General features: G+C 38.2%; 2 protein-coding genes across 2 annotated transcripts; one reads left to right on the top strand and one right to left on the bottom strand.

Moving 5' to 3' along the window:
- Positions 1-13: 13 nt before the first annotated feature.
- On the bottom strand, positions 14-25,908 carry LOC108088339. The gene is made up of 8 exons (XM_017186085.2): positions 25,633-25,908; positions 11,442-11,737; positions 9,383-9,470; positions 8,754-8,839; positions 6,854-6,961; positions 3,845-3,904; positions 2,332-2,403; positions 14-2,020 (listed from the first exon to the last, which is right to left on the bottom strand). The coding sequence occupies exons 2-8, from the start codon at positions 11,547-11,549 to the stop codon at positions 1,433-1,435; spliced, it is 1,110 nt and encodes a 369-aa protein (XP_017041574.1). The 5' UTR covers positions 11,550-11,737; positions 25,633-25,908; the 3' UTR covers positions 14-1,432.
- On the top strand, positions 2,696-3,790 carry LOC108088340. The gene is made up of 3 exons (XM_017186086.2): positions 2,696-3,024; positions 3,082-3,258; positions 3,471-3,790. The coding sequence occupies exons 1-3, from the start codon at positions 2,806-2,808 to the stop codon at positions 3,702-3,704; spliced, it is 630 nt and encodes a 209-aa protein (XP_017041575.1). The 5' UTR covers positions 2,696-2,805; the 3' UTR covers positions 3,705-3,790.

Genomic DNA, 25,908 nt, shown 5'->3' with positions numbered 1-25,908 from the left:
AATGATGGCGCACTTTTGCACAAATATCAAGTGTTTATTTTTGGTTTATCGTAAGGTATACATCAACTCACATTTATTGATTAGCTTTAAATTGTCTAGTTTTTTGGCGCAACTGTACTTAAGACTACTTACTATATATACAACATTTATAGATATGGTTTTATTTCGCTTATTATTTGTACGTCACTGACATCGATTTTAGATAGCTGGAAGTATTTACAAAGTAATTTCCTAAGCACTTCATAAACATTTTAATCGTTTATTGTTAAGCTTATTTTTTCAATTTGTTTTTTATTGTTTCTGTTGCTTTTGTTCGGGCTTTTCTGCTTGTTTTTTTGTTTTGGATAGACATGAGATTTGTTTATTTAACTAATTTAAAGCTTTCAATTGGGCATTGCAATAAAGTGGCTTTTATCTGTTAACTTAAATGTTGAAAATTTATGCTTATGACAACACAAAAATTGTGTTTTTATCTCTTACAGAGTTGACCTGTTAATAATGGATTTTTTATATCTTGCTGGATAGAAACAATTACTAGTATTTTTATAGACTTAACTTTATTTCTATTATTGTTCTTACTAGTACTGAATATGTGGCTAATTTTGACCTTTTTCATATATAGTATTTACATTTGGAATTTAGGAGTTGCATTTATTTTTATGGAGCAATTCATGTCAATTTTTATTGAAAACATAGTTGTCACACATGTTTTAAGTGAATTCGTTTTAACATAAATAATAAAAAATATTTTTAAATAAGTATTTTATCAATTAAGACAAAAAAAAAGAAAATTAAACAGGCCATTAGGCAGTGAATTTTGTATATTTATTATTAGATGGTCAAAGCATATTCTTTAGTAGTTTGTTAAATGTTGTAGAAGCGCTGGTTAAAGTTTAAAGTTTTCAATTTTTATTTTATTCTTTTTCTTTTAAGAAGTTTTTTGTATTTACATTTAAAGCTGTAGTCTTTGCTGGCATTTAAAGGTGTGATTTTCTGCTCTCGAAAAATACTAAATGGTCTTTGGAATAACTTCGCATGATCTCGTGGCCCTGGAAGACCTCGTTCTGATTCGGATGACATGAGATGAGGGGGCTGCGATCTAGAGGAATATGGCGATCTGTGCGTATATCTCCACGGCCACCAGGAGGCCCATGATGGACAGATTCACAGCGCAGTAGACGCGTCGCAGTGGACGTCGGCGTTGACGCTGACCACAACATTGACCACCGACCTTCGCACGCCCAGGTTCCAGATAGTGGCCCTCGTCAGGATCGCCGTCGTCGTCGGTCTCGCTTCCACTTCCATTTCCGCTTCCGGTTTCGGTTCTGTTGTCCCCGCAGTTGCAGTGCCCCTTGCCGCCGACTCCATCACTTCCGCCTGCCGCAGTGGCTGCATTTCCATTTCCGGTTCCCGATTTGCATGGCGGCCAATGTCAAACCGACGCCAGCGACGAACTGCTGTCATAGGCCACCAAAAGGGAGTCGTTCTCATCGCTCCCGCTCCCCGCGCTCTTCTCCGACTCGTTGATGACCTCCAGCTGCGTTTGCGGCCGGGCGATTTTGTACTTGTTGTGCCGCTTGTTGATCAGCACGCTGCGGATGTTGTTGTTGGTGCGGCGACCTCCGCTCCGCTGACCCTTGACCTTTACCAGCGCAGATCGCGGCTTGGAGCGCGACCTGGTCGCCCTGGTTGCTCCCAACATGCTGCAGTCGGCATCGTCCTGCTGCAATCCCAGTTGCTGTTGCTCCGCCAGCTCGTCGTCGTCGTAGTAATCGTAGTAGTCGTCGTAGTCGAAGCCCACTTCGTCCTCCGTTTCCAATCCATCCCCGTAGGCCGCCTCGTCGTCGTCATCGTCGTCGTCGTTGTCGTCATACTCGAAGTCGAAGTCGAAGATGGCGCAGCATCCGCCGGAAGTGGCCTCCACACTATGGCGACGCCTCGACCGCTTGCTGTACGTGTATGTGTGCGGCTTGTTCGTACTCACACTCTTGTACATCGGCGCAAAAATGGCGGTTTTGGCCTGAAAAAATAAATGAATAAAACATGGGGAGGGAAATTAATAAAGCTTATTAACGCGTCTAATGCTTATATTAACTAATGAAAGCCAAAAAGAAAAGTAAATATCTAATTATTCTTTAATATTTATACCATGTACAGAATGCAGAAAAATAAATTTTATTGTACTAAGTATGTAGCATAAATAAGTAAGAACAACAAAATTTACAGTCACATATACTAAATTTTAGATAAAATCAATGCGATCAAATTCTTTTTTGGCTTATATAAAAATCAAATAAATAATGCCCATTCTGTGATGATTAATTGACTTACCTCTGGACCTCGCCATGTGATTCCAGAGCGAACCAGATTGTAGAAGCGGAGCACCCCCCACATGGCCAGCACCTGTTGCAATGGGCAAACAAAAACAATTCTATCATAAATATCCATTAAATGAAATTCCTTTCAGCAGTCACACTCGCACACACTCGCACTTTTATCTGCAGACACATGAGCTAACATTTTTATGCTGTGTAATTGGACTAATGGACTTAACTAGTAATTAAATTATTTCATATATTGATTAAGCCACGGGTGGGATGTGCGCCAATGCAATTAGTCTCTATTGTTAGAAGGACGTCCTATTGAAAGCTTGATTATGCTGGAATTTTGTCCGAATTCCATGCTTAGTTTGAGTGTTCAAAGTTTGACATGACATGACTCTCAAATCATTTTATAAATTTCGTGTGAGAAATAGTTTTGTAATAGTAATTTCCAAGAGTTGCTTTGTATCGCGTGATTTGCCACATGTTCAGACTATTTCCATTTAAATATCAGCTCTGTGCTCTGGGAAACTCCTATGATGTGATCGCAGATGCTTGTCGGGATAAAACTAAGTTCTTTAGCTTCCTGGAATCCAGGCAATGGAGGAGTTTTAAGCGCAGCCTTGGAGGCCTCCTGCAGTGCGACTTCTCGTTCTATCCCGTATATTATTGGTTTCTGCTGGTATTTAGTGCATATGGAGTGGTAAATAGCGAACTTATGGTAATAGAACTTAAGATTATTGTTTCTTCCTTCTCTTAGCTGCACAGCCTACTTTATTTCGGCCTGCTGATCTTCACCAAGGATCCGGACACTAACACGATATGCCACAACAAACGATTCTACGTACTGTCCCCAGTTTTGGTTAAGAGATTTCGAATTTTTAGCGCCTTTATACAAACTAATGCTTGGGCGAGTCTGATGTATGCTGCTGTATTTGTAAGTAAAATCAGTCTTAAATTGTAGAGTTCTAACAGATATATTCAATATATGAGTGGCCTATCCATCTGAATAATATATGTATTATATATTGATAAGTTCCGAAATGTTATAACGCCTTTTACCTAATTTAGTAGCATACTTTTTAGCTAATTTTTAAGGCCCTCCTATTGTTTTTGATCTATAAATAATTATCCTGATTTAATTTTTAGGTGTCACCTCGGCACATGGCTCCATGGTTGTGGATCCACATAATAATGTTCGCCTTAAAACTGAGTGCTGCGACAATAAACATAATTTTTGGGCGCATGCCGGATCATCGAAATTTGACCATTATCTATTTGATTGTTTATGCGCTGAGCATCTGGACTGTTCGTCAATCCATGACGGCGTTTACGACGGCTCTAAAACAGGAGACTCCGGAAAAACTAATGCTCTTTTCGTGAATCACTATCCCATTTAGGCAATTAACCAAACAATATGTAAATATATGTTGCATGGTAAATATAAAAATATTTTATTCATTTGTTCATTTATTTCGTTCACTCTTTTTACTATTGTCTCTTAAATAATCCATCAAACTTACGTTAATCAGGGCTCGAGCTATGAAAAATGCCACCTCGGCCTTGCACATGGCGTCAAATTGCTGAAAGTAAAAGAAAAGTTTGAGTAAATTTACAGCGTATATTTAATTATGATTTGTTTTTAATTTTTGTACCGTAAGTTAGTCAGCAAAAGCCAAACAAACGACAAAAAATAAAGTTTCAGAAATTGTTGGCTGCCTTCTGTTTTAGAAAGGGCGCAGAAAAAGTTTGTGGGATGAAAAAAAGGAAAGTTTCACTTTGAACTGAAGTGAATGTAATTAATTCAAGCGGTTAAGCCAGCGCCATAAACCAAATCTCAGATTTCTATAGAAGCCTTAAGTGTTAAACCTCTTTTATTGTGTTTAAAAGAAAAAGGTTTTAAAGGTAAGCTTAAACAAATTTGCGAATTTGTGTTTGACAAATTATCCGAAATCGCCAATTAACACACTAATTCTGTGCTAATGATTTGGAAAGTGAGCAACAACTTTAATCAAACAAATTGGTTGAAAGTCGGCCTCGTTTAAAAAAAAAACCATAACGCAAAACTTTGTGATGCCGAAACAGAGAAAAATGAATTTTTACCTTCTGGATTGCAATAAATTATGCATGAGGTGACAATTTTCCGGGAGAAAAACTTTCCGTGTCCCCCGGCTAGGCGGAAAAACAAACGAAAAATAAAACCTAGAAAAGAAGAACACGTTCGTAATAGAAAAGCCGAACAACAAAAACAAATGCCGTGCGACACAGACAAATGTAAAATACTAAAGGAAAATGGTGCAGAAAAATGCCCAACTCATTGCATATGTGCAGGGCGACTAGATCCACATAGCTTCACATGTGTGGATACGTTTGTATCTGTGTTTGGGTGCCGCCAGTCTTTGAGTTTTCCGACCCCTCTCTCCCAGTTTTCCCGGCCTCCCCCTTTTCACCGCCCTTTGACTTTGTCGCTTGTTTTAAGAGCCAGTGTGTAGTGGGCTCTTGTTCGTCTGTTTGACTCTGAATTTCATTCTTTCTGTGGGTTTTGTTTATGTCCCCCGCTTTTCTATTTTTCCAACCCGGACTTTGTGCGCTCCATTTGTTTGAAGAAGCCACTTTGGTTGCGGCCGGATTACCTTTAAAATGATTTAGCAAGTCCAGAAGATTGCTTAGAGGTCTGGGGGGTCAACCCAAAAATAATGTTTATGATTTAAATTGAAGTTTATGAGGAACACAATTTAAATAAATCAAAACAAAAAGTTAGCAAACAGTGCGAGTATAATAAAAGTTACCTTTAAAAATGTATCTCTCACATTAAAATATATATAACATAAATATAAATGGATAATATACGACTTAAATTATTATGATTGTTGTACTTAAAGCATTTCTTTAGGTTTAAGAAGATTGGTATATGGTTTTAGAAGTATTGTAGGGGAGGGTGGTCCCATACCGACCCCCTAAAAGGCAAAGGCGATAAAGGTGAGAAAAATCAATTTTTCAGTTCAGTTCAAAAAAGTACTATGTAGAGGGATCAGTTTACTATACATCTAAATGATTAGTAAGTGCGTAGGTGCTTTGAAGCGTTAGATATTCAGGCAAATATAAAACTCTACTTTTTGGTCGTACTCAAAAGTAGTGGTCCGAAACCGACCCCCTATTTCTTAACAGAAAAATTTAATAACATAAAATAGAATTTAATGATTTTGACGTTTATTAAGAAATATATTGAAGGTTCTTTCCAGAAAATAAAAATTAATGTATGAAATAAAGGGCACTGTAGTCAATTGATGAAGTCTGAGTTGTCCTCTTTCTCATAGTAAGTTTTCGTGTTGTTTTCGCGTTGTTTTTCGAAAGCCGCTCGTTGATGACTGTCTCTTCGCTTTCTTCTGATGTTTTTGCTGTTTCTGTTACTTTTCTTTACTGAATCTTGTTTACTTTTTCATATTTTCCATCAAAAATACGCTATGACATATTAAGCTGCCAATAAATGGGGGTCGGTTTCGGACCATCACCTAGCGGTCGGTTTCGGACCACCACGACCTTTTCTGATTAAGTGCTCGGCATTAACTAAAGACGCAAAGAGCGATGTAATTCTAATTATTTGAGGGAAAGCTAGGACTATCAACGATCAGAAAAATTTACTCTCCGATTTTTATGCGGAGAAAAAAAAATTTGAGCTCAAGTTCAGTAAAGCTCAAAAATAAATGTCACAGGCGTTGAAACAAAACAAACGGAAAAATTGCAGTGAAACAAAATAAGTCAAAGTGGCTATCTATCTCCAAAATGTCTGTGTTATAACAGCTTTTCACTGAAGTTACCGACAATTCGGCTAGCATCGCCATCTCTGAGAAACATGGGGGGGTCGGTATGGTACGACCGGTCGGTATGGGACCACCCTCCCCTATTATTTAACAGATTAAATTGCAGATCTTAAGAGATTAAAAGCCCTTAATCAGGCTTCGAAGTCATGCAAATTCTAATCAAGTATTTTTGTTTTTGTTAACCGCAGATGTTGGCTAGTTGTCTATTTGTATCCGTTTCCTGATTCGCTTTGGTCTTTAACAATTCCCCCTGCCTGTTGCACAGTGAATGTGTTTATGTTTACTCGCCAACTTTGTTCAATGTTCTTGATGCCATTGCATTCAACTGTCGCCGACTTCCACTTCCGACCATAACCCACAACCACTAGGTCCCCGCTTTGTTTGATTTTAGCATAAAGGAAGCCGCCAACTTTTTACATATGTAACGGATTCGGTTTGATTTGTTGGCGTAGAAGGCTTTTTGTAATTTATTTGTTTGCCTTTGCCGCTGCCTTTTCCTTTGCCGTTGATGCCCATTGATTTATAGCAGTCGCCGAGCAACGGCGCAATTGATAGTCTGCTTATGCAACAAGGACCCCCCGGTGGGAGTGGGTCCTTTGTGTGAGATGTTTTTCATTAAACAAATGGTCCCCACAGCACATCGGAATGAAAACCTCTTCAATATGCATCAAAAACAGTTCGACTGCCCCCGGGATTCGAGGGAACACTCACCTTATTTACATGATCGCGCAGAACATTGGAGTAGACCATGGCGACAGCTTCCAGGGCCATAAATGTTATATAGCCAATTATCCAGGGTACAATTAGTCCGGGGTTCTCCTATAGAAACAGGGGAAACAAAAACCAGCGTGAATATATTGCCATTGGAAAGTAATGCGAAAGGGGCCACCGAAACCAGCACCTGCATAGAATTCGAGCTATTGATTTCATGGCTATACTATACTCGTAAAATATGGCTCAGAGGTGGGTGTTAAAAAGCGTGAGTGCGGTCTAATTTATCTCGCCATGGTGGTTAAACCCCTGATTGGATTTTTTGGGGCTTTTTCGTGTGCTAAAAATTTTTGCTGAGGACGTTGGGAATTTCTGATGTGCAGCTGACAGTTTTTGGCCACAACGTTTTGCATGGCAATTTTGTGGGACCATAGAAAATGTATTTTGTCAGCGGATTACATTTTAATGTGGACTATAAAGCTGGACTAATTTATGAAAATAAATGTAATCCCATTAGAACCGTTTTTGTTTCGGAAGTATTGTAAAGAGAACATAATAAATAAATTATTGTTTGGTAGCTTATTACATTCAAGTTACATTTTATTTGTGGTTGGTATATTGTTATTCTCAATGGTTAGGTTGGTTATTTTATTCTTGTTATAATATGTTATTTAAAGTTTTGAGCCAGAGAAAACTGGTTTGCTTTTGGTATTTATTAAATAAAGTTCCTGGAAACAATGAATAAAACTTCCTGATAATTCAAAAAAAACTTTCTATTTATTTTACGAGAAGCGTAGATTCAGGTTTAACATATTTGTTTCCACGACCACACCGGAAACGCTTATAAGCAGAGTATCGAAATGTTTATCTATTATACCAGCTATTAACCGCAATTTCGGCCACAACTTTGTCTTGTTTTCCTTCACATTTGTTGTCCAAATACTCGTTTAGCCTAATTAAGAACCAATGCTCTATGCATTATTTAATGGCCATCAGCTGCCGGCTCTCAGCTGAAGTGGCTGAGTCTTCTATTAGCGAGCTGCAATTAATTTGACCATTACAGAGTAGCTTGGTAACGTTTTCATTACGCACGCCGGGGTTAAACGATGGAATTCGTTTTTGCGGAGAATCGCGTTTCTGTTCGGCCGTCAGAGTGGAAATTAAAAAATTCCACAAAACGTAGCTGGCAATTGCTCAGCAACAAAGCCTAACTGAATTCCGGCTGTGTGCTCTTCTCCTAGTGTTCTGGTATTTGGGCTCCAGTTTAGCCAGTCAGCCATCCTCCCAGTCTTGTGCCAATTGTGTGACAAATAGTCCACATTTTCATGCCGCCGTCAATGGCATTGTATGTTTTTCAGTTTCGGGGCAGGAATTTTTCATACGTTGAATTTTACAGATGCTCGCAAAAAAACGGGCACCAATATCAAAATCCATCATTTGTATTTTAGATAAAACCAAAAAATAATTTCGTTTATAGCTTTCCGTCTATTTTAAGTAAGTTTTTTTTTATTGACTCAAATATGGTTTTTTTTTATAATTTATAATTTGAACTACCCACATTAAACACTTTTGAGGCCACCAGCATATATCCTTGACACTTTTCATAGTGTATTTTCAGCACCCCACGTGTAACCTTTCGCACTCCAAAAAATCGTATTAGAATTCTGAGAAGGCGAGCACGCGGTATGAACGCTTTGTGTAATTTACATTTGAATGTGCTTTGTTTGCTCGGCAAACATTTCCTGACGCAAAGGCGCAGGCACAATGCGCATAATTTGCGGATGTTTGACTTTGAGTCGTTCGATTTGTGGGCGGGGTGTTTGGTACCGGGTGAGGTGGGCCAACAATGCGCTTAATATTGTAAAATGCTCAAAGCTTTTAATCAAACAAGAAAACTCACCCGACAAATTCCAAATATTAACACAATGCTCAGCAATATCATGGACATTTGTGTGCCGATTATGGCAAAGTATGCTATTTGTACACCTGCAATACATAAAAGTTAACCAATATTATAACAGAGACCGATAAGGGAAAATCAAGCTATTAGTTTATTTTTTTCTTTCTTTTAAACTATAAAATTTACAAACAATTTCAATTTGCTAAGCTGCTATTACGTTTACAATTACTTTAATGTTATGAGTTAATGCATATTTCAAAAATTTATTTGGCCCACTTAATTAATAGCCATTTATAATTGAACGCTGAACGAGCATGAAAATGAAGTATTACCAATTAAAGTTAAATCACATTAATCAAAAATAAAGTGTTCAGCTTCCGTCGCACTCATATTTCAAATTTGTGTACATCGCACCCATACTGCCACATTTAGTACCACCCACTTTTATTCCTCTGTGGGTGGCTGGCCTCCGTTCTCATCTACATTTAATTTATTTATTAAAATGGCTTTATGTATTATGGGGCAGCTTGTCGTTTCAGTTTTCGGGTTTATTGCCGCTTTGGGTTTTGGCTCAAACGAGCTTCAGTGTGTTTAATTACCAGCCAGAATTGCCTGACCTTTGAACTTACCGTAGTAGACATCCTGCAGGTCCGCCGACTTGTGCATATTGACATTGATGCGCCACGAGTATATCAGTACGATGAGAAGCGATATATTCTAGAGGAGCCATAGGAGAAAATAAAGAATGAGTCACCAGAGATATGGGAAATGTATTTTGCCAACATGACACGCATATGCAGCGAGCACCCGCATATAAAATGGTTCATGGGTCATCAAAATCTACCCTCATTTTTCTCTGCCACCCTTTCTCCCCATTTGAACCAACTCTTTCCCATGTTTTTGCACAACACGTTTTTACTTTTAAACGGGTCTGAACCCAATTTGATTTTAGGGTCTGAGGTGTTGGCTCGGGTTTTTTGCTAATTAATCCGTGAAAATGTTTTCGTGTCTGCTGTCTCTCGGCTGTGGGAAAAGGGAAAAATTTTGGAAACTTGATTTGTTAAATTTAAGGGAAGTTAAAAGCTCTTATCAAAAATTATTATGGAAGTAGGTATATAATTTCATTGATTAATTAAATTCTGGATACTTTCAGTTTGGAATTCTATAGAGTTTTATTAATTTTAACACAACTTTTAGAGGTCCTGCACAAATATTGTATATATATATAACATTTTAACTTTTAAATTAGTTACATTGTTTGATATACGTAAGGTAAGGTTTTATGTCAAGGTATATTTTTTTAAAAATTCGATTCTGCAGTCACATAGAACCACTTTACTGCTGAGATAATGAGAATACAAATTCCCAAACCGATAATCCCTAAGGGCAGGCCCCAACGTTCAGTAAATAAGCAACGACTATGATAAACAAATGCGAAATGGCGTGCTTTTAAGGTACATCCATTATGTGCCGTGACTGCACTCCAGGTAGTAACCCCCACCCCCCCTGAAATCCTCTTGGTCTCTTGGCCTCTTGGCCCTTTGCTCCGGCTTATGCTAAACACGTAACGTTTACTTGGCAGTAAAGTGGGGCTACGGGAGCCTCTCTTGTTGCGTCCGAGGTTGTGCTCGTAACTGCCATAAAATGCAGCACTAATTGCAGAAGCCAAACACTTAAGTTCGCTCCTTAAACAAAAACTAATTTACTCGCCGCGGGTTGGCAACTGGCATTGCAGCGCGTATAATATGTCTATTGTTTGCCGCCGAGTTGCATTGCACTAAAGTTCTTGTAATTGTCTTCAGCCCTCCATTGTCCTTACAAGAAGTGTACAAAATAATATGAAAAAGCCCGAGCACGATTCGGCCATTAACATAAATTAAAAGCCATAACGAGCATCATGTAATTGTAATTTATACATGCCACAAGTCGAGAGATGAGAGGAACGAGTGCAAGTGCTCCCGTTTTGTCTATCCATTTCCCAAGGACCCCTTCTGCTGGTGCTTTTTGTCGGAGTCAGGGTTGGTTAAGACAGACGTTATGGGGATTATTGGTCAATCATTTTGAATTACACTTTTTTATAAAGATATAAAGCGGAATAATAAGAGGCCTTGTGATTTTAGTGGTATTGTTCAATTAAAGAAAATCCAGTATGTCTTGAGTATAACTAAAATAACTTTGAAACGGCATTATACATTTTAAGCTCAAAATTAATAAATTCAATAAATTCAAAAAGGGACATTGCTTGTTAATTGGAGATAAATAATTGATACACATAAGTAACCAATAATTAAAAACAATAAATTGAAAAATGGGATAATTTTAATTATTTTATTGGTTCCTATAGTTCCATTCCAAACTAGCAAAAGTACCCTCGCGGATAAGTTAAATTTTTGTGGCTTGTTTCCCCTTCTTCCCAGCCCTTCATAACAATAATGAGGTTGAGGTATGCCACGGCACATTCTGAATGGTTGCAGAAAAACTCTCGCCAACGACACTTGTCTATTAATTATGCCACAATTAACAGGCGAATATAATACCAGCCGCAACTACTGATTTCGTGCTCCGGTTTTTATTCGTGGCTTTCCCGTTTTTATACCTGGCATTTTCCGCAAACGAGAACCAAATTACATACTTGTACACATTGCGTATACGCCCCCCGTGGCAGCTCATCAGCCCGTAAACACTTACAATTGTGTAAATTGCACTTGTTATGGCCAAATTTTTGGCATGCAACATGCGACAGCAGCGTGTGCCGCCGGTTAGCGGTCCATATGGATATAGAATGACAGACTTCATTTTCTTTTCACTTTTTTTCGTAGTTTTTGCCTTTTCTGGGCTGTTTTTCCGCTCAGTAACGGCACGACAACTTTCCGAGTTTCCTTTTCATTCCGTGGACATCACAGGGATCGTGTCGCTGATGAGGCTGGTTCCCTCGGGTCGGTTATTATTCCTGTTGCAGAGGCTTCCATTAAAAAGTAGTTGGCCTGAAAAAATACCAGATAAATTGAAAGCTTTAAAAGTCATTCGCATAAATTGAGTGAGTACTATTTTGGTATGCGGCTCTTAATCTCCTTTCGCAAAAAAATCAATCAATAGTTAAACATTTTCCATACGCTACCCAATTTCGGCCATTTATTTTATTTCATTTTGCATTTTTGCGACAATTTATTCGACTTCAATGGCTGTGGCAGTGTAAATATATCATGATTGCATTCGTCCCTGGCCGAAAAAATGCAAAAGTTGTATGCAAAGTTCGTACAAGCCTTCGCTTAAAGCGTGATTTTAAAATGTAAAAACCATTACAAAGTGTTGTTAAAACCATTCAATTTTAATTTAAAGCTGATGATAAAAATGTTTGGGTTCCATATGTTTTGTATCTTATTGATTACAGCAATTCGGTTGCATTGCATTTTGGCTTATAACCATAGGTTTCATTTTGTTTCATTTAATATTATACATGAAAATAAAAACATTTTAGTGGAAAATTATATTTATTTTTATTTTGCAATGTTAAAGTAAAAAATGTGGTGAAATAATAAATATAATACATGTTAAATAAATTCTTAAAATGACAAGATTCAATATCTTTTTAATACATAAAATGTTCCAAAAAATAACTGTTGGATAACTGCCAGGATTTAACAAAAGCGCATCGAATTGAACCAACGAAGGCCACATTTTTTAATAAGTGAGCACCACAAGCTGGAGGTCTTGAAGCCTTTTGATGGCGGACTTCCCTCAAGCTATCCATTTGGTTGCAGGCCAGATAAGATAACCACTTTAAAGCAATCTTCTCAATCATATTACTATCGATTTTTATGCATTTTTTCTCTCAATTCCCGGACAACAGCACTTAAATGCCACAGCTCTATCTGGCAAAGTTTTTCAACGTTTCCAGCAAATGCTTTTCGTGTTCGCCAGACCCGCGAAATATTCTCCCCCACTTGTCCAATCAACTGACAGGCCGAACATGGGAAACTCGAGCCGTTCTGGAGCGTTTCGGTAATTAATGATGGAAAACGAAATACACGCACCAACGCCACGAAATTGTCAGTTTTTTGACAAATATCACTTGATGCGCTGTCCGAAAACTTACTTAATCAACGCCAAACAAATCTCTCAGATGTTTTCAATTAGTAACTGCTTAACTAATTACTGGGGAGCAGCCAAAAAGAGAAATCATGATTGATAGTCGTTGTGAAGGGTATGAAATGAATGGAACGTTTCTGCCCAACCCGTTTTAATTGACCTCAAAAAAATAAAAGAAAATTTTACTTTGCCCCGCAACATACTGCGTGTGTGTAAACACACATATATTCACACTTTCCGAGGGGCGGATTGGGGCAAGGACCTGCAAGGACACAGCTATAGAAACATGTGATGCTCTGCTGAGCATATTGAATGGATAAAACACACCCGTTCTGTTCAAAGTGTACCAACTAGAACTCATTCCATGGAAGCTGAATTCGCATTGTAAAATGTTTACAGTGTCATAAAATATCAGTAACAAATGTGGAACCAGTGGCACACAAACAACCTCTCACAATAAAGTCAAAAAGCTAAAAAAATAGGCCAAGAGAAAAATTGTTTGCCAAAGGCAATGCAGGAAAAACGATTTTTGTTGCGAACCCTTTACAGTATTGTAAACCTAAACGTAATGTTTATTTGTTAAAAGATTGAAGGAAATTAAATTGAAACAAAAATAAATTTTTGGTTTCGAATTAATCAAAAATATTATACCTCATTCATAATACCTGAGTTTATATCGCTTTTTTTGGTTAATTGCTATATTTTTTATCTAACCAAGTATAAATAGTGAAACCATTTAAATACTAAATATCCTTAATTTTGCAAAATTTCGATCTGAATGTGATCAGAAATCGCAAAATTTATGCTGATGCAACGTATTTTTATGGGAAAGCAAATGGTTTTATCCCGCAGAACAATTATTACCCTCTTTAAAGCCATTTTGTTATGGTCCTGGGAGCAGGGCTTGCAGTTTAAAAGCTTTTTGCATTTTGCATTTGAAAGGCATTGGCTCGGAGTCAAGTGGGCCCGCATATTGCCAACATCAAGTACTTTTCATATCGGCGCCACAAGCAAAAGCCCCCCACCTCCCCCTTTCGCCAAGGGAGACACAATGAAAATCAATAAAAAATATCGCATTACTTTGGGCTTTGTTTCGGTGTGTTTTTGTTTTCGCTTTGTTTGCCTGTATTGTTTGTGTCGATTTCGGCGTATGATTGATTTCGGGACACACGCAACGTCCTTCTAGGCACGAATATTGTTGCATAACTATCAAACGAAAAAAAAAAAAACCAAAAAACAGGAAATGTTCGTATTGCAGTGTGTGACAGCAGCTGTGACAGATTTGAAGGCTTTGTGGTGGGGAAAAGCGCTCTACAAAAACGCTAGTCAACAAATTCGATTCAATAGGCGCCTCACATCATATTTACCTTTTTTCCCTTTGGAAAACGGAGAAGTACTCGATTTTTTGAGGGCTTGAATGGCAGGAGGGGGAGTTGGGGGGCTTAAGCCTTTCCGGGAAGCCTATATGCATGGAAATGACTCTGTCGGTTGCTGGCTTTTCTCTAAGCGCATTACCATCTCCATCTGTGTGGGCGATTCGATGGGTTTCATTGGAGATTCGGGCAGGCAATGATATACTGCATGCGGCCCATATGCTGTTCATAAAATGCCAATAAATTAGGAATAATTGAGAGATTTTGCGACATCAAATTCGTTTGCTTTTTGGGATTTTACTGCGTGCTGTTTACACTGTTTATGCGTTTTCGTTTTACTGGACATCGTAATGTGATTGAATGGTTTAACCAAGGACTACAAATACGAGTATGTGGCTAAAAGATGTCTGTGAGTAACAAAAACTCATTAAAAAGAATGTGTTTTGATTCACTAAGCGTGTAATCTATCGCGTTTTCACTTATTGTTATTTTAATTTTGTAAAACAAATATCAATGTATTAAATTAGTCACACAGATGACTTAATTAGATGCCAGGAAAACTTTACTCAGTAAACTCTATATATTTTTTGCACAAATTCAAACGTTTTTTAATTAGCAACTCTGTTTTTTGCCTGCCTTTGATATTTGGTTTATTTTATTTGCTATACAACAGTTGACAAATAATAGAAAGAGAGGTAAACATTTTTTACTTTGAACCAAAATAAATATAAATGTTATTTGTTAAATTCTAATACTGGGACTTTATAGTAATTCAAATAGATGAACAATTCCCGACTGCAAAAAGCCCTTCTCATGACCATATTTTCCATTTAGACTCTTCAAATTTTGTTTACGGCCGGGAAGGCCTTTCCGAAATGGAGGACTCCAGAATCTCTGGTCATATATTTCCGTATGTCATATTTGGGAACGGAAGCAAAACGCCCACCGAAGTCAGATGGCACAGTTAATTGCACATTGGGCCTGGGTTATGTTCAGATAATCGTCACATAAAGACGTTTCATTGTTGTTGGGGGCTTGGCAACAGCAACAAAAACGTGTCTAACATAACCAGAGGGGCAACTTCTAGGACAACCCCTTCCACCACCGAGCAGAAAACCCCCAGCCCGGGGATAATATTTGCTTAACAAACATTAAAGTTGTTTTCGCCTTTTGTTTCATTTGTGTTTATTCGGCTAATTTATGCTACGCCTTATTGCTTACTTTGCCGTCACGCCATAATGTTACGACTTGGCCACAGCTTAGCTTTCTTGGCCCGACTCTTGTTTGGTTTGCTATGGCTTTCCTTGGGTGGGTACAACATTGCATGAATGTTGATTTCTGGGGTCCTTTGTCTGTTCGGGTGTTTGGCCAGCGTCGAGCACTCATTATGATTCATTGTTGCCGGCAGGAGTCAAAAGGTAGAACGACTCAAAAGATTTATTAGCACCCGGCCCAATAATGAAGTTCCTTAGTTGAGTTAATGTTTTACCATTCGGACATGCCGGCCATGTCAAAGGTTTGCTTTTAGCCGGGATAAGGATGAAAAGGAATAAAGAACGAGAACAGAAATCCTTTTGGTTGGCAATTCTGTCGGGCAATGGAGTTCCGCAGCAAGGGATTAGGCAATCAAAGGTTGTGCTTTTGAGCCCTGTTGTTGAGAACTTTAATGGAAATATTTGTTTAACTAGCTACCAATTATTACTGTGCACCTAGAGAAAATCCTAGTAAGGATTGATATGTATTCATGGAACTTTTTCAGTATGAAGTGCTTCTGATACTAAATGAATTACAATTTTGAACCAATGCAAGATTTTTTAAACAAATTGCCATATCCATAATATACCTTTGAATGTATGATATCTTGAATCCTAATAGGTTTTGCTTGTGCAGTTGTTACTCTTACGTTGAAATGAAATGAAAGTTTTCAATTATGTATTGAAATGCCTTCTATCGTTCCCCATCTATCCACCCTTCAATTTTCCTTCCATTTCTGAGCCCTCTAATTGAAGTTCTCTGTTTATTTTTCCTGCGCCAGAACTTTCCACAAGGAACTGTCACAAGAAACCTTTTCCGCTGTCCTCCACAAAAGTTGATTATTACTTATAGACTTACAGACCCTGGACTGTAATCACTGGACACACTGAAAAACTGGCTAAGACCCTCTGTCCCCCTCTTTTCTTTCCCATAGTCCGAGATAAAATTGCTATTAGAATGCCAACGGCGAAAAACAAACAAGGAAGGATGCCAGTGATAGGAGAAGCAAATGTGAGAAAAATCTCATTTACAGCCGGCCTTAAAATGGCAAACAAAAATTTCAAATACACAACACAAAACCCAAACAATCAACATTGAGTCCCAAAGCCCAGACCCCAAAGCCAAATCCGAAATAGCCGCAGATAGTTGGACAAACATTGGGCGAATGCCAGAGAAAGTTGCTGATGGCCTTGATTATTTCCCTCTCATGTTATAAGCTTCATTTTGATACGAATGGATGACTCGGTTCTGGCGAAATTTAAAAGACAAATTAAATAAGACAAGGATGAAGCTGGAATTGAATGGGGTGGCTTGACCAGCTTTGGGGTTTAATAAAAAAATAAGTAAGATGCGCATTTCTTTAGAGCTTAAGAATTTATTTAAGATGTGATGCAAATTAAATTAACAATTTTTTGTGCAAACTCTAATATTTCCATGGGAAAAGAAGTTTCAAGAATTGAGCATAGTTTGAACGTGGTAATAATTCAAAATTAGTGCTGCTTTAAGTTTATAAGCTGCTGGCTATATTTGATTTTATAACAACCAACCAACTTAATTTCCCCATGACTGCGCAATTAATTTGCGTAGTATGTAATTACCAGAGAAAAAAACGAGTCAAAGTTTAGGACCTATTAAGAGTAAAGTCTGCGCTGAAACCTATTACACAGATGAGCCAAAAATACTTTTCATCAGCTTTAATGCTGATTTATGTCAACCGCAGGCACACGACCGAAACCCCGAACCCCGAAAAAGGGCCAAAAGTTTATCCGGGGAAAAACCTCGGATCATCAACAGTCATGGAAGTTTCTCTGCGGTTGCCAGTCAGCCAGGCAGCAAGGCAGCCAGTTGCCAGTTTGTCCGCCGTCATCTTAGATAAACAGGCATAAATCCCGCAATGCGTGCTCCATAAAGGCCCTTTGATTAAATGAAACCATTTATTAGGCGAGGTAAAGACAATGTCATGACACCTCTCTAGGAGCAGCCGTGCAAGAGGTTAATGCCGCCATCCGAGGGGCGGCAAAAACAATTTCTTTAAAAGTCCCCCAAACCCGCGAGTTCTGCACATGAGTGCTGAGTTATGACGGCGAAGGCTCCAGACAGAAGCCACAGCTACCCCAAAAAGTCCACGCCCACTGCCAAATGGCTCCGGCAAGGGCAAGTAAACACAAACAAATTTTTAAATTTGTAAACACGGCGAACGAGTGAAAGTTAACAAAATGAAGCCAACAGCGCGCAGCGAAACCACTTGGCAATGTCGACAGACGCCATCGCTGACGCGGCTCTCCATTGCCGTTTTCCAGCTCCCCGCTTTTCCGCTCTCCATTTACCGTTTGCTACTTGCCATTTGCCATTTTGCAATTCGCCGTCGCACGCACACTCGATTAGGAGGTGTGGCAAAGTGGGCGGAAGGGCTGGGGGTTTGGTAAGGTCGATCAGTGTGGGTAACAGGAAATCCGGCAATTTTTGAATTTTTTGCAAACAACCAAACAAAATAAACAGCGTGAGACATGGATCCTGTCCTTAAAAGTAATCGCAGGGCTACGATTTTAGGGGAAAACTCCACGGGATAATTTCAGGAGTGAAGGAAAAAGATTTCACTGGACAAATAAATAACGAATAAATAAACAAAACATGACGCGGAATGTGAAAAGCTTTGCCAAAAAGCCTTGAAATTATGATGCAACAATTCTATTAAATTCTATTCCATTATAATTTATGCACAAATTAATTAAAATGTTGTTGCTATACGAACGTGCTCAAAAATAAAGCTTAAATTAATTAATACTGCCGTGTTTTATTAGTTTGAACTAAATATAAATAAATTCAGGATATGCAGGAAAAATCAAATTATGTGTTTTATATAATATTGCAGCTTTAGAAAATATATAAAGGTTGGGTTATTTAAAAAAATTTAATATGAAATAAATTTAAATAAAAGTTGACTTAATTAACTTAAAAATTTGATTAAAAGACATGTAGATTGCTGCGTAATCAAATTTTCTTATACCAAGAAAAAGGTATTACAAAGTAAAAAATGTATTTAGGTAAAGGCATTTTCTTCTTACTTCCTTAGAGCTCTTGCGATTAGGCCCGCCTTCTGGGCCCAGTTTCTCACCCCGCCCACATGGGCGTTTAATGGCACACTCGGCGTATGCGTATTATGCCTTGCTCATATGCCTCGACGTTCATGCGGCAGCATTTGCATAATTTGCCGGCGAGCCGAGCACATTGCTATCATTTAGACCAGCCAGCCTGTCTGAGTTAGTAAATTGCGCATACGGCACATAAGCCGCAGTTGCGTTGGATTTTTGTATATTGTGTGTTTTGATGGCCCAAGACAAAGGTAAGACGGTAAGAGGCATCGCTGACAAATTGAGCTTCGCTGGAGTGGGCAAACACCAGAAAGAAATTGGTAGTAGCAACAGGTAGGGGATAAAAGATTAATCCCTGGAAATGGGTTGCCCTCACATTATCTTGGACCTTTTGCTTTCAGTATTACTTTGCAGCATTAAACTTATTACATTTCATTTGGACTATGCCTTTTTAGAAAAGTGGAAAACCACTGAAATGATGACTTTTTGAAAGAAATCCTTAGCCATCCAGTTGGAATTCTTTTCTTGCTTATTTTTAAATAATACTCGAAAAAAATTACTGCCTTGCCTTGTTTAAATCAAACATAGCCGCAGCTTAAGCCACAAATTTATGTACTTGAGGCAACCCGAAAGAATGGAAAAAGAAACTAAAAAACTTAGAGACAACACAGAAAGTTTATCAGAGGATCCTGGGCTGGTGCCCAGCCTAAGCAGAGCCAAAATAATTTGCCACAAAACTAGAGAATGACAAGGCCACCAGCCCCATGAAACTGTCGTCGTCAACTGACGTCTCAGCCCTTCGGGCTCAGCCCTCTGCCTCGTTCAACTTTTTGGGGCAAATGCAAAGTTGAGCTCAGTCGGATGAGTTGAGTTCTGGACAACTTTTCGGTAACCGCAAAATGACTTGAAGCTCTTTTTCTTCCCTGAGCTCGCACACTGACATATTAAAGTCCACTTAGACTAATTGCAAAAGCATAAAACCGAAAAATGAGACAGGACCAGGACCTTCATCTCCAGCGGCGAAACTGCATAAATTTGGATTATGCCCTAATTTATGCGTCGTGAACAACTGAAAGCTAAAGGCAATTAAAGTTGCCAGTCGCCAGCTGCTCCTTCCCGGCGGAAAATTTGACTGATTAAGTGCGACGTAGTCGAGTCAAGTGGGTGAGTATTTGATTTCTCAGCTTTACGATCTCAGCACATACATATATATGTATTATATATACATTCCCGACATTGCAGCTGCAGGCAATTGTCGTCTACCGAAACTTTGCGCAGTTTCTCCCCCAAAGTTTTGTTGGTTTTATGTAGGCCACGTGTTGTTCACTTGGCTCTTTTAGCATCGTCGCTTTTATTGTTACTTTTCTTTATGTTTTGATACCCAAACACTCTTGCTGTTTTTTGGTAGAGAACTACAGCAACTTCTAGGCTATGTTATGTAAACTTTGAATCATGTTTTGGGCCTCAGTTGTCTCAAGTTTGGCCCAAGAAATGTTTTTAATTAAAAGACAAATAAACCCCTTCAACATGTACAACAATGGTCCTAAAATTAAGAAACTTAGATTGATTTTTTTAACATCTTTATCTGAAGTGATTGTTTGCTTTCTTGAAAATTTTAATTTTGATTTAACTAATATAACTATGTACTTTTAACAACAATTTCTTTAAAAAAATATTCTCAAAAAACAAGAGCATTCCAACCTTCGGTTATTAAAGTTAGCGTTCTTTCTTGGTTTACTTTACTCGGTTTTGGCCCGGCATCTGTTTTTGTTGCCGAAGACATTTCGGTATATTTGACGTCTTCTTTTGATGTTGCCGTGAAACAATTGTGGCGAATTTTTTGCTTGTTTGCTTCGGGTCCGCCGTCTGATTTGATGACCTTGTCAGAGAAATGGGTTTGTTTTATGAGCGAGCACGGATAAAATACGGCGGGTTGAGATGCCTGCCTAGATTTGTTCTGCTTTTGAAATGGAAATGTTTTGCATCTGTTCCTGGAATTTCGGCAACAAAATTGAATTATTTCCGCATACATAATGAGAGTTAGTCTTAGGAGTTTTAGCATAGGCCCATGTTATCGATCTTTTAGATGGCTATTCTAGAAGTTTTATGACGATGACCTGGGCTGCTTCGGGTGAAAATCTATCGAATGGGTTTTTCCTAGCTCTAAACTGTTTTATCGTCACTTCATGAAAAGGAAGAAGTATTATTTGCGCTGTCACTTCTCAAGGGAAACCACAGTGCTTTGATCCTTAATTAATCCCAACACACTTTAACTGGCACATCTGGCACTTCCACATTTGAGACGTTCTGAATCCTGTCCAGTTGAAGAGCCACTCAATCGTTGACGGAGGCTCGAATCGCCTTCCGATTGAGCGCGGAGTACCAAAAAAAGGAGAATTTGCATATTTTATTAAATTCCCGCACAAATATCCAATCAATAATGTAGTATGCCATTCGCCGTATCCGGCTATCCCCGCGCTCCCCCGCCGTTCTCGTCCTTTGAGCACGGACGAGAGGCAAAGCCGTGGCAAATTAAGTATGCATACGTATTCAAATGGCTCACAAGCCGAAATATACACAGAGATATTGAAAGTCGAGGCAAAGGAAAGGGGGGAATCGGAAGGGATGGAGGGGAAGAGATGAAGGGGATTGAAGGTGAAGGGGAGGCCTCGGCTTTATGCCCAAGAGGAAGATTTCTGGTTTTTTCCAGATCCGCACCTCCGGACGCCCTTGTTCCAATCCTCTGTCTTGCAGCTTCTTTGTGGGCAAAGCAAATCATTAAATACGCCGAACCCCCCTCTCATCTCCTCTTCGACTCGTTATTACACAGTAAAAATAAGTAGCTTACCAATTTATTGGACTTTCATTAAATTACGGTGTATATTTATCAGTTCTTTAGGGAAAGTGAATATCCACATTTGTTATCTTTCGTCACTTTGTACCAAAATATATTGATAATGTCATGTTATGATATGAAATATATGAGTGACATTTAATATCACTGATTAGGTAGTAAATAGTAATACAACAAAATCAGGGACTATTTCGAAAAAATGTAGATAAAAGTTGTTAACATTTTCGGTTTGTATAACTTTTGAAGTTCATACAGTATAATTAAAATGTACTAATTTGTTTAAAATAAGAATAATATTCCTGAAAAAAAAATTATTAAATCGAAAGGAAATTATAAAACACAAAAACATATTAGTTTGTCATTTTGTATAGTGTTTTGTTTAGGTGTATCCTTTGGCCTTTTCTTCTTATTTGGCCTTTGTTTCTCTGGTTTGTCGCCACGCAGGAAATTTGGCACACTATCGATGGGGTGGTGTGTGATACGAAATTTTTTCGGCGGAGTCGGGTAGAAGATGCAAATGAATACAAACAAAATACCGCAAGCAGAAAAGATTATGCCTGGCATAAAAATAAATTAATGGCCGTGGCGTGTGTGTGACGGTAAGTGTGTGTGTGCGTGTGTATGTGTGTGTGGAGCAAGGACAAAGTAATGCTTCGCCTTAGGGGGTGTTGTAATAAGCGGCGACCCTCGTCCCACTTCCCCTTCGGGCAGCATTTTTTTCCTTTTATAATTTACTATGCGTAATTTCCTCGACTGCTTTCATACGTAAATATTTAATTTCCTTAATTTTGGAGGACTCTATTCGCTGGCCCACACTGCTTTCCGCTGCCCTGTTGGCTAGCTTTTTATTTCATTATTTATTGTTTTGCATTTCATCGCCAGGGCTTTTATGTTTATCGCTCCTTGTGCCAGCCAAAGTCCGTTCTGAGCTGGGCACACGCGGCGTATGCGCAACGTTCCTAGCACTTTGTGAGTTTGACGAAAGTTAAGTGTGCAAAGTGCTGTCAAAAGTTAAGATCCCGACACTTTCGGTCGTTATTTTGTTTCTTTGTTCTTTATAGAGTTTTAAGATCGTAAACGTTTAAAAAAAAAAATATGGGTATTGAGAAGCTCAGGTTGTATTTTTCAGCTTTCCCTTTAGAGAGCACTACATTTGATCTATCTTCCATGTACAGTTAAATTGGTTATTTCTTTGAAAATAGTTGAATATAATATATATGTACTAGAGGTCCTGTGCCCGCTTCGCTGGTCAACACAATTTAACAACATAATAGTCAATGTTGCACGTCCAATTCCTATTCGTCTAACAGCAGGCATTATTTCAAATTGTTTAAGCTCGCTCTATTTTTTGTTTAAATATTTTTTTACCGACTTCATCGATACACAAAATCAACGCAGCTATGATCTTTTTTTTTACATACAACATTGTGTACATCTGTTGAGCCGCTAGCGACTTTTCCAGAAGGTTTTCCCAAAATTTTCTTATGCTTAAACCTTCTTCTGGTTCTAAGCTATCTCCCTACCAATTTTCAGCCAAATCGGTCAAGCCGTTTTCATGTGATGCGATTGCGCACATATTTTGTCTCCATTTTTATATATATAGATATATGTATTTTTTGTATTTTATGCAATTTGTTTCTTTATAACGTGTCCCTTATTCACTTCTTTTTTCAAGACACTGACTCCATTCCAATTTTTCCATAAGGACACTGGGAACCCCTTTTCATTGTTTAAGGACTTTGACAGCCTTCTGAGAAAGATTTGCACTTTAGTGCAAAGAAGTGCAGTGGATGAAACTTTCGCACGCTATTTTTATTAGAGTCCCAAAGAAGAAAAAGTAAAGTTGGAAGTGCGCAGAGCATTTTTCTTGATTTCCATTTTGGTGCAGCTTTCCCTGCACTTTTTTTGTAAACTTAACCGAACTGAACTAAACTTAAACGCATCGGCATCCGTTTCTGGTCGAAAGCGGTTTATTGCAAAAGAAAAAACTTAAATAAAGTGGAATTACTTGTTTCAGGAATGGAATGGAGAGCAAGGATTTTCAAGAGTTGACAGTCAAGTCTGTTCCGAAGGAGTATTTTGCATATTCATTCTTCACTACTTTGTCGCCACTTGAAAATTGCGATTGACGGGCCAACTCTTGAGTTGATGGAAAAGTTTTCGGCCCAAGAACCCCATTCTTGCCCCCTTCTGCAATAGTTTGCCAGCTTTATACTTGCTCTCAATTAATTTTCCTTAATAGGAGTTCATTGCGGATCTCGTAATATCTTCCGCATTACATTTTCGTACTGAATAATTCCATAAATATTTCAATTTCCAATTATCCCAAATGGCGAAGCTTTTCTCGGGATTTTCCTGCCCATTAAAGTTTCCCCTACCGGAATTAATTGCCGCTAAAACTTGCTGGAAACGAAAATATTATTTTATGTATTATGTATTTTTCGAAAGCCAGCGTTGATATTAAGAAAAGTTTGCCTAAGAGGCGTAGCGTTCTATGGCATTTGAATGGTTCGCTGAGTGTTGGCGGGGGCTGTTCCACTAATGAGCCTATTGTTTGGCTGATAAAACGTGGCCAAGTTGGGGCCCAGAGGAACAGGAAATAGCTGCTGTTGTTGCCGAAGTTGTTGGCATTAGCAGAAGGGTTGAGCTTAGGGGCTTGAAAACTTTCGCTGGCCAATATACGTGGGCTGATTCAGAAGTTGGTTAGATTTGAATATAAAGTCAACTAGTTACTGGCTTAAATTAAATAATTAACTTTGCCCTTATATGCTTTTTGAAATGCTTCAAGAAAAAGTTTATATCCCAGTAAAGGAAAAAATATTTTTTACAAAAATCGTACATCGTATTGAAATAACTTAAAGAAATTTGGGTTATTGCAAACGTGTTTTAAAGTGACTTTTAATTTGCATTTTATATAGAACTAATTTATGAATTAGTTTGTACAATACAAATCGCATTTAAATATAACCATGAGTTAAAGTAAAGATTAAGTCCTATTGATTAACTAAGTGCATTCCTAGCGATACCTGCTATATTTCTTTTTTTATATTCTTGCAATACGCTTTTAATTACCATAATTTCCATGAATTTTTAATTTGCGGCTTACTATTGGACTCAGTTCTTCCCCTCATAAATGCAGTTAATTGTTTTCAGCTGAAAATCCTAATATTTTTATAAACTTTTCTAGCAGCTGGCCAAACAATTTTTCCGCTCTCATTTCTATGAAGCCCCCATTCGCCCTCCTCTTCAACTGATTCTATTTTCCTCTGCACCATTCTCAGTCCTCAGGGTCCTTGGCGATCTCCTTTAAAACGAATACGAAACTGAAATTGTAATTAAATTTTTGCCAATTCGTTTAATTGAGTTTTAAGCCGCAACTTCTGAATGCCCGAAATTGAAAGTCTCCTCCCAGCCGCAGATACTTTTTTAGCCAGAGTCTCTGGCGAACTGCTTAAATATTTTTGCCTGAGGTTGGCTTGGTGTGGTTCCTATTATATTTTTTGTGCATATTTTACGACCGCTCCTTGTGACTGTTTGCGCTGTAATTAAGTGCGTCTAATTTGTGTTAAGCGCTGTGCCACTTGAGCATCGCTTTTATTTTTCTCCTCCGATTTTATTTTTTAACCCGACGTTGCTCCTGTGTGCTTAACTTAAGCCCAGACGTTCCACCGACTCACAGTGGCGGGTAAATTCGAAAGAGTCGGTTTGGAGTGGGTAAAAGGCAGTCTGAACAGGGCTTTAAAGGTTGTCTGGGTACAAACTGCCGTTAAATTGCCACTTCCCCTGGGAATTTCATTTTTTTTTTTTTTTTGTGAAATGGAGGCAGACGAAATACAAAATTTTTTGAGTGATTTCTGTGTGTGATTCCGGTGTGCTTCAGAGAATTTCGAAGAAGAACTTAGGGTTGGATTCCATGAAGGCAATAATACCAGCAATTGAATGAAATGTAATTTGATATTACAAAGGAATAAAGTAAATTAAAGTTGAAAACAGTGTATTCAGTTGTTGAATAAAAAGCGGAATTTTTATGACAAAAATACATTTTATTTATTAGAATTGCCACTTTTTAGCTTATTCTTTTCCTTTATATTCAGGTTGCTATCTCCCATCTTCCAAATAATTTTAGTCTTTCATTTACATTTATTCTGCCTTATGTGTATATAAATTAATTTGTCATTTTTTTTTTAGTAGCAGGTAAGAATTTTCGTTTTACTTACCTCATTTCTTGAACTTAAATATACCAATTAAATAGTTAGCTTGAGTTTCACACTTTGCACTAGGTAACCACTATTTGTTTGCTTGCAATTTTGTAGTTTCTTTCCCGCACACAAATATTTGTATATCCAATTTATTTACTCGCACACTTTACCGGCATCTGCGGTGAAAATTTCGTCTCTTTTCTGGATTTTGTTTTCTTGAGCTCCGAAGTGTTATTTGTAGGTGGGTTTTAGCCACGATTGCAGCTCTCGGATTTGGCTGCTATCGTTACGCGT

The sequence above is a fragment of the Drosophila ficusphila genome, unplaced genomic scaffold (genome assembly GCF_018152265.1).
Source record: "Drosophila ficusphila isolate 14025-0441.05 unplaced genomic scaffold, ASM1815226v1 contig_106, whole genome shotgun sequence".
Classification (NCBI taxonomy): Eukaryota; Metazoa; Arthropoda; class Insecta; order Diptera; family Drosophilidae; genus Drosophila; species Drosophila ficusphila.
This window is presented reverse-complemented; position numbering and strand designations above follow the sequence as displayed.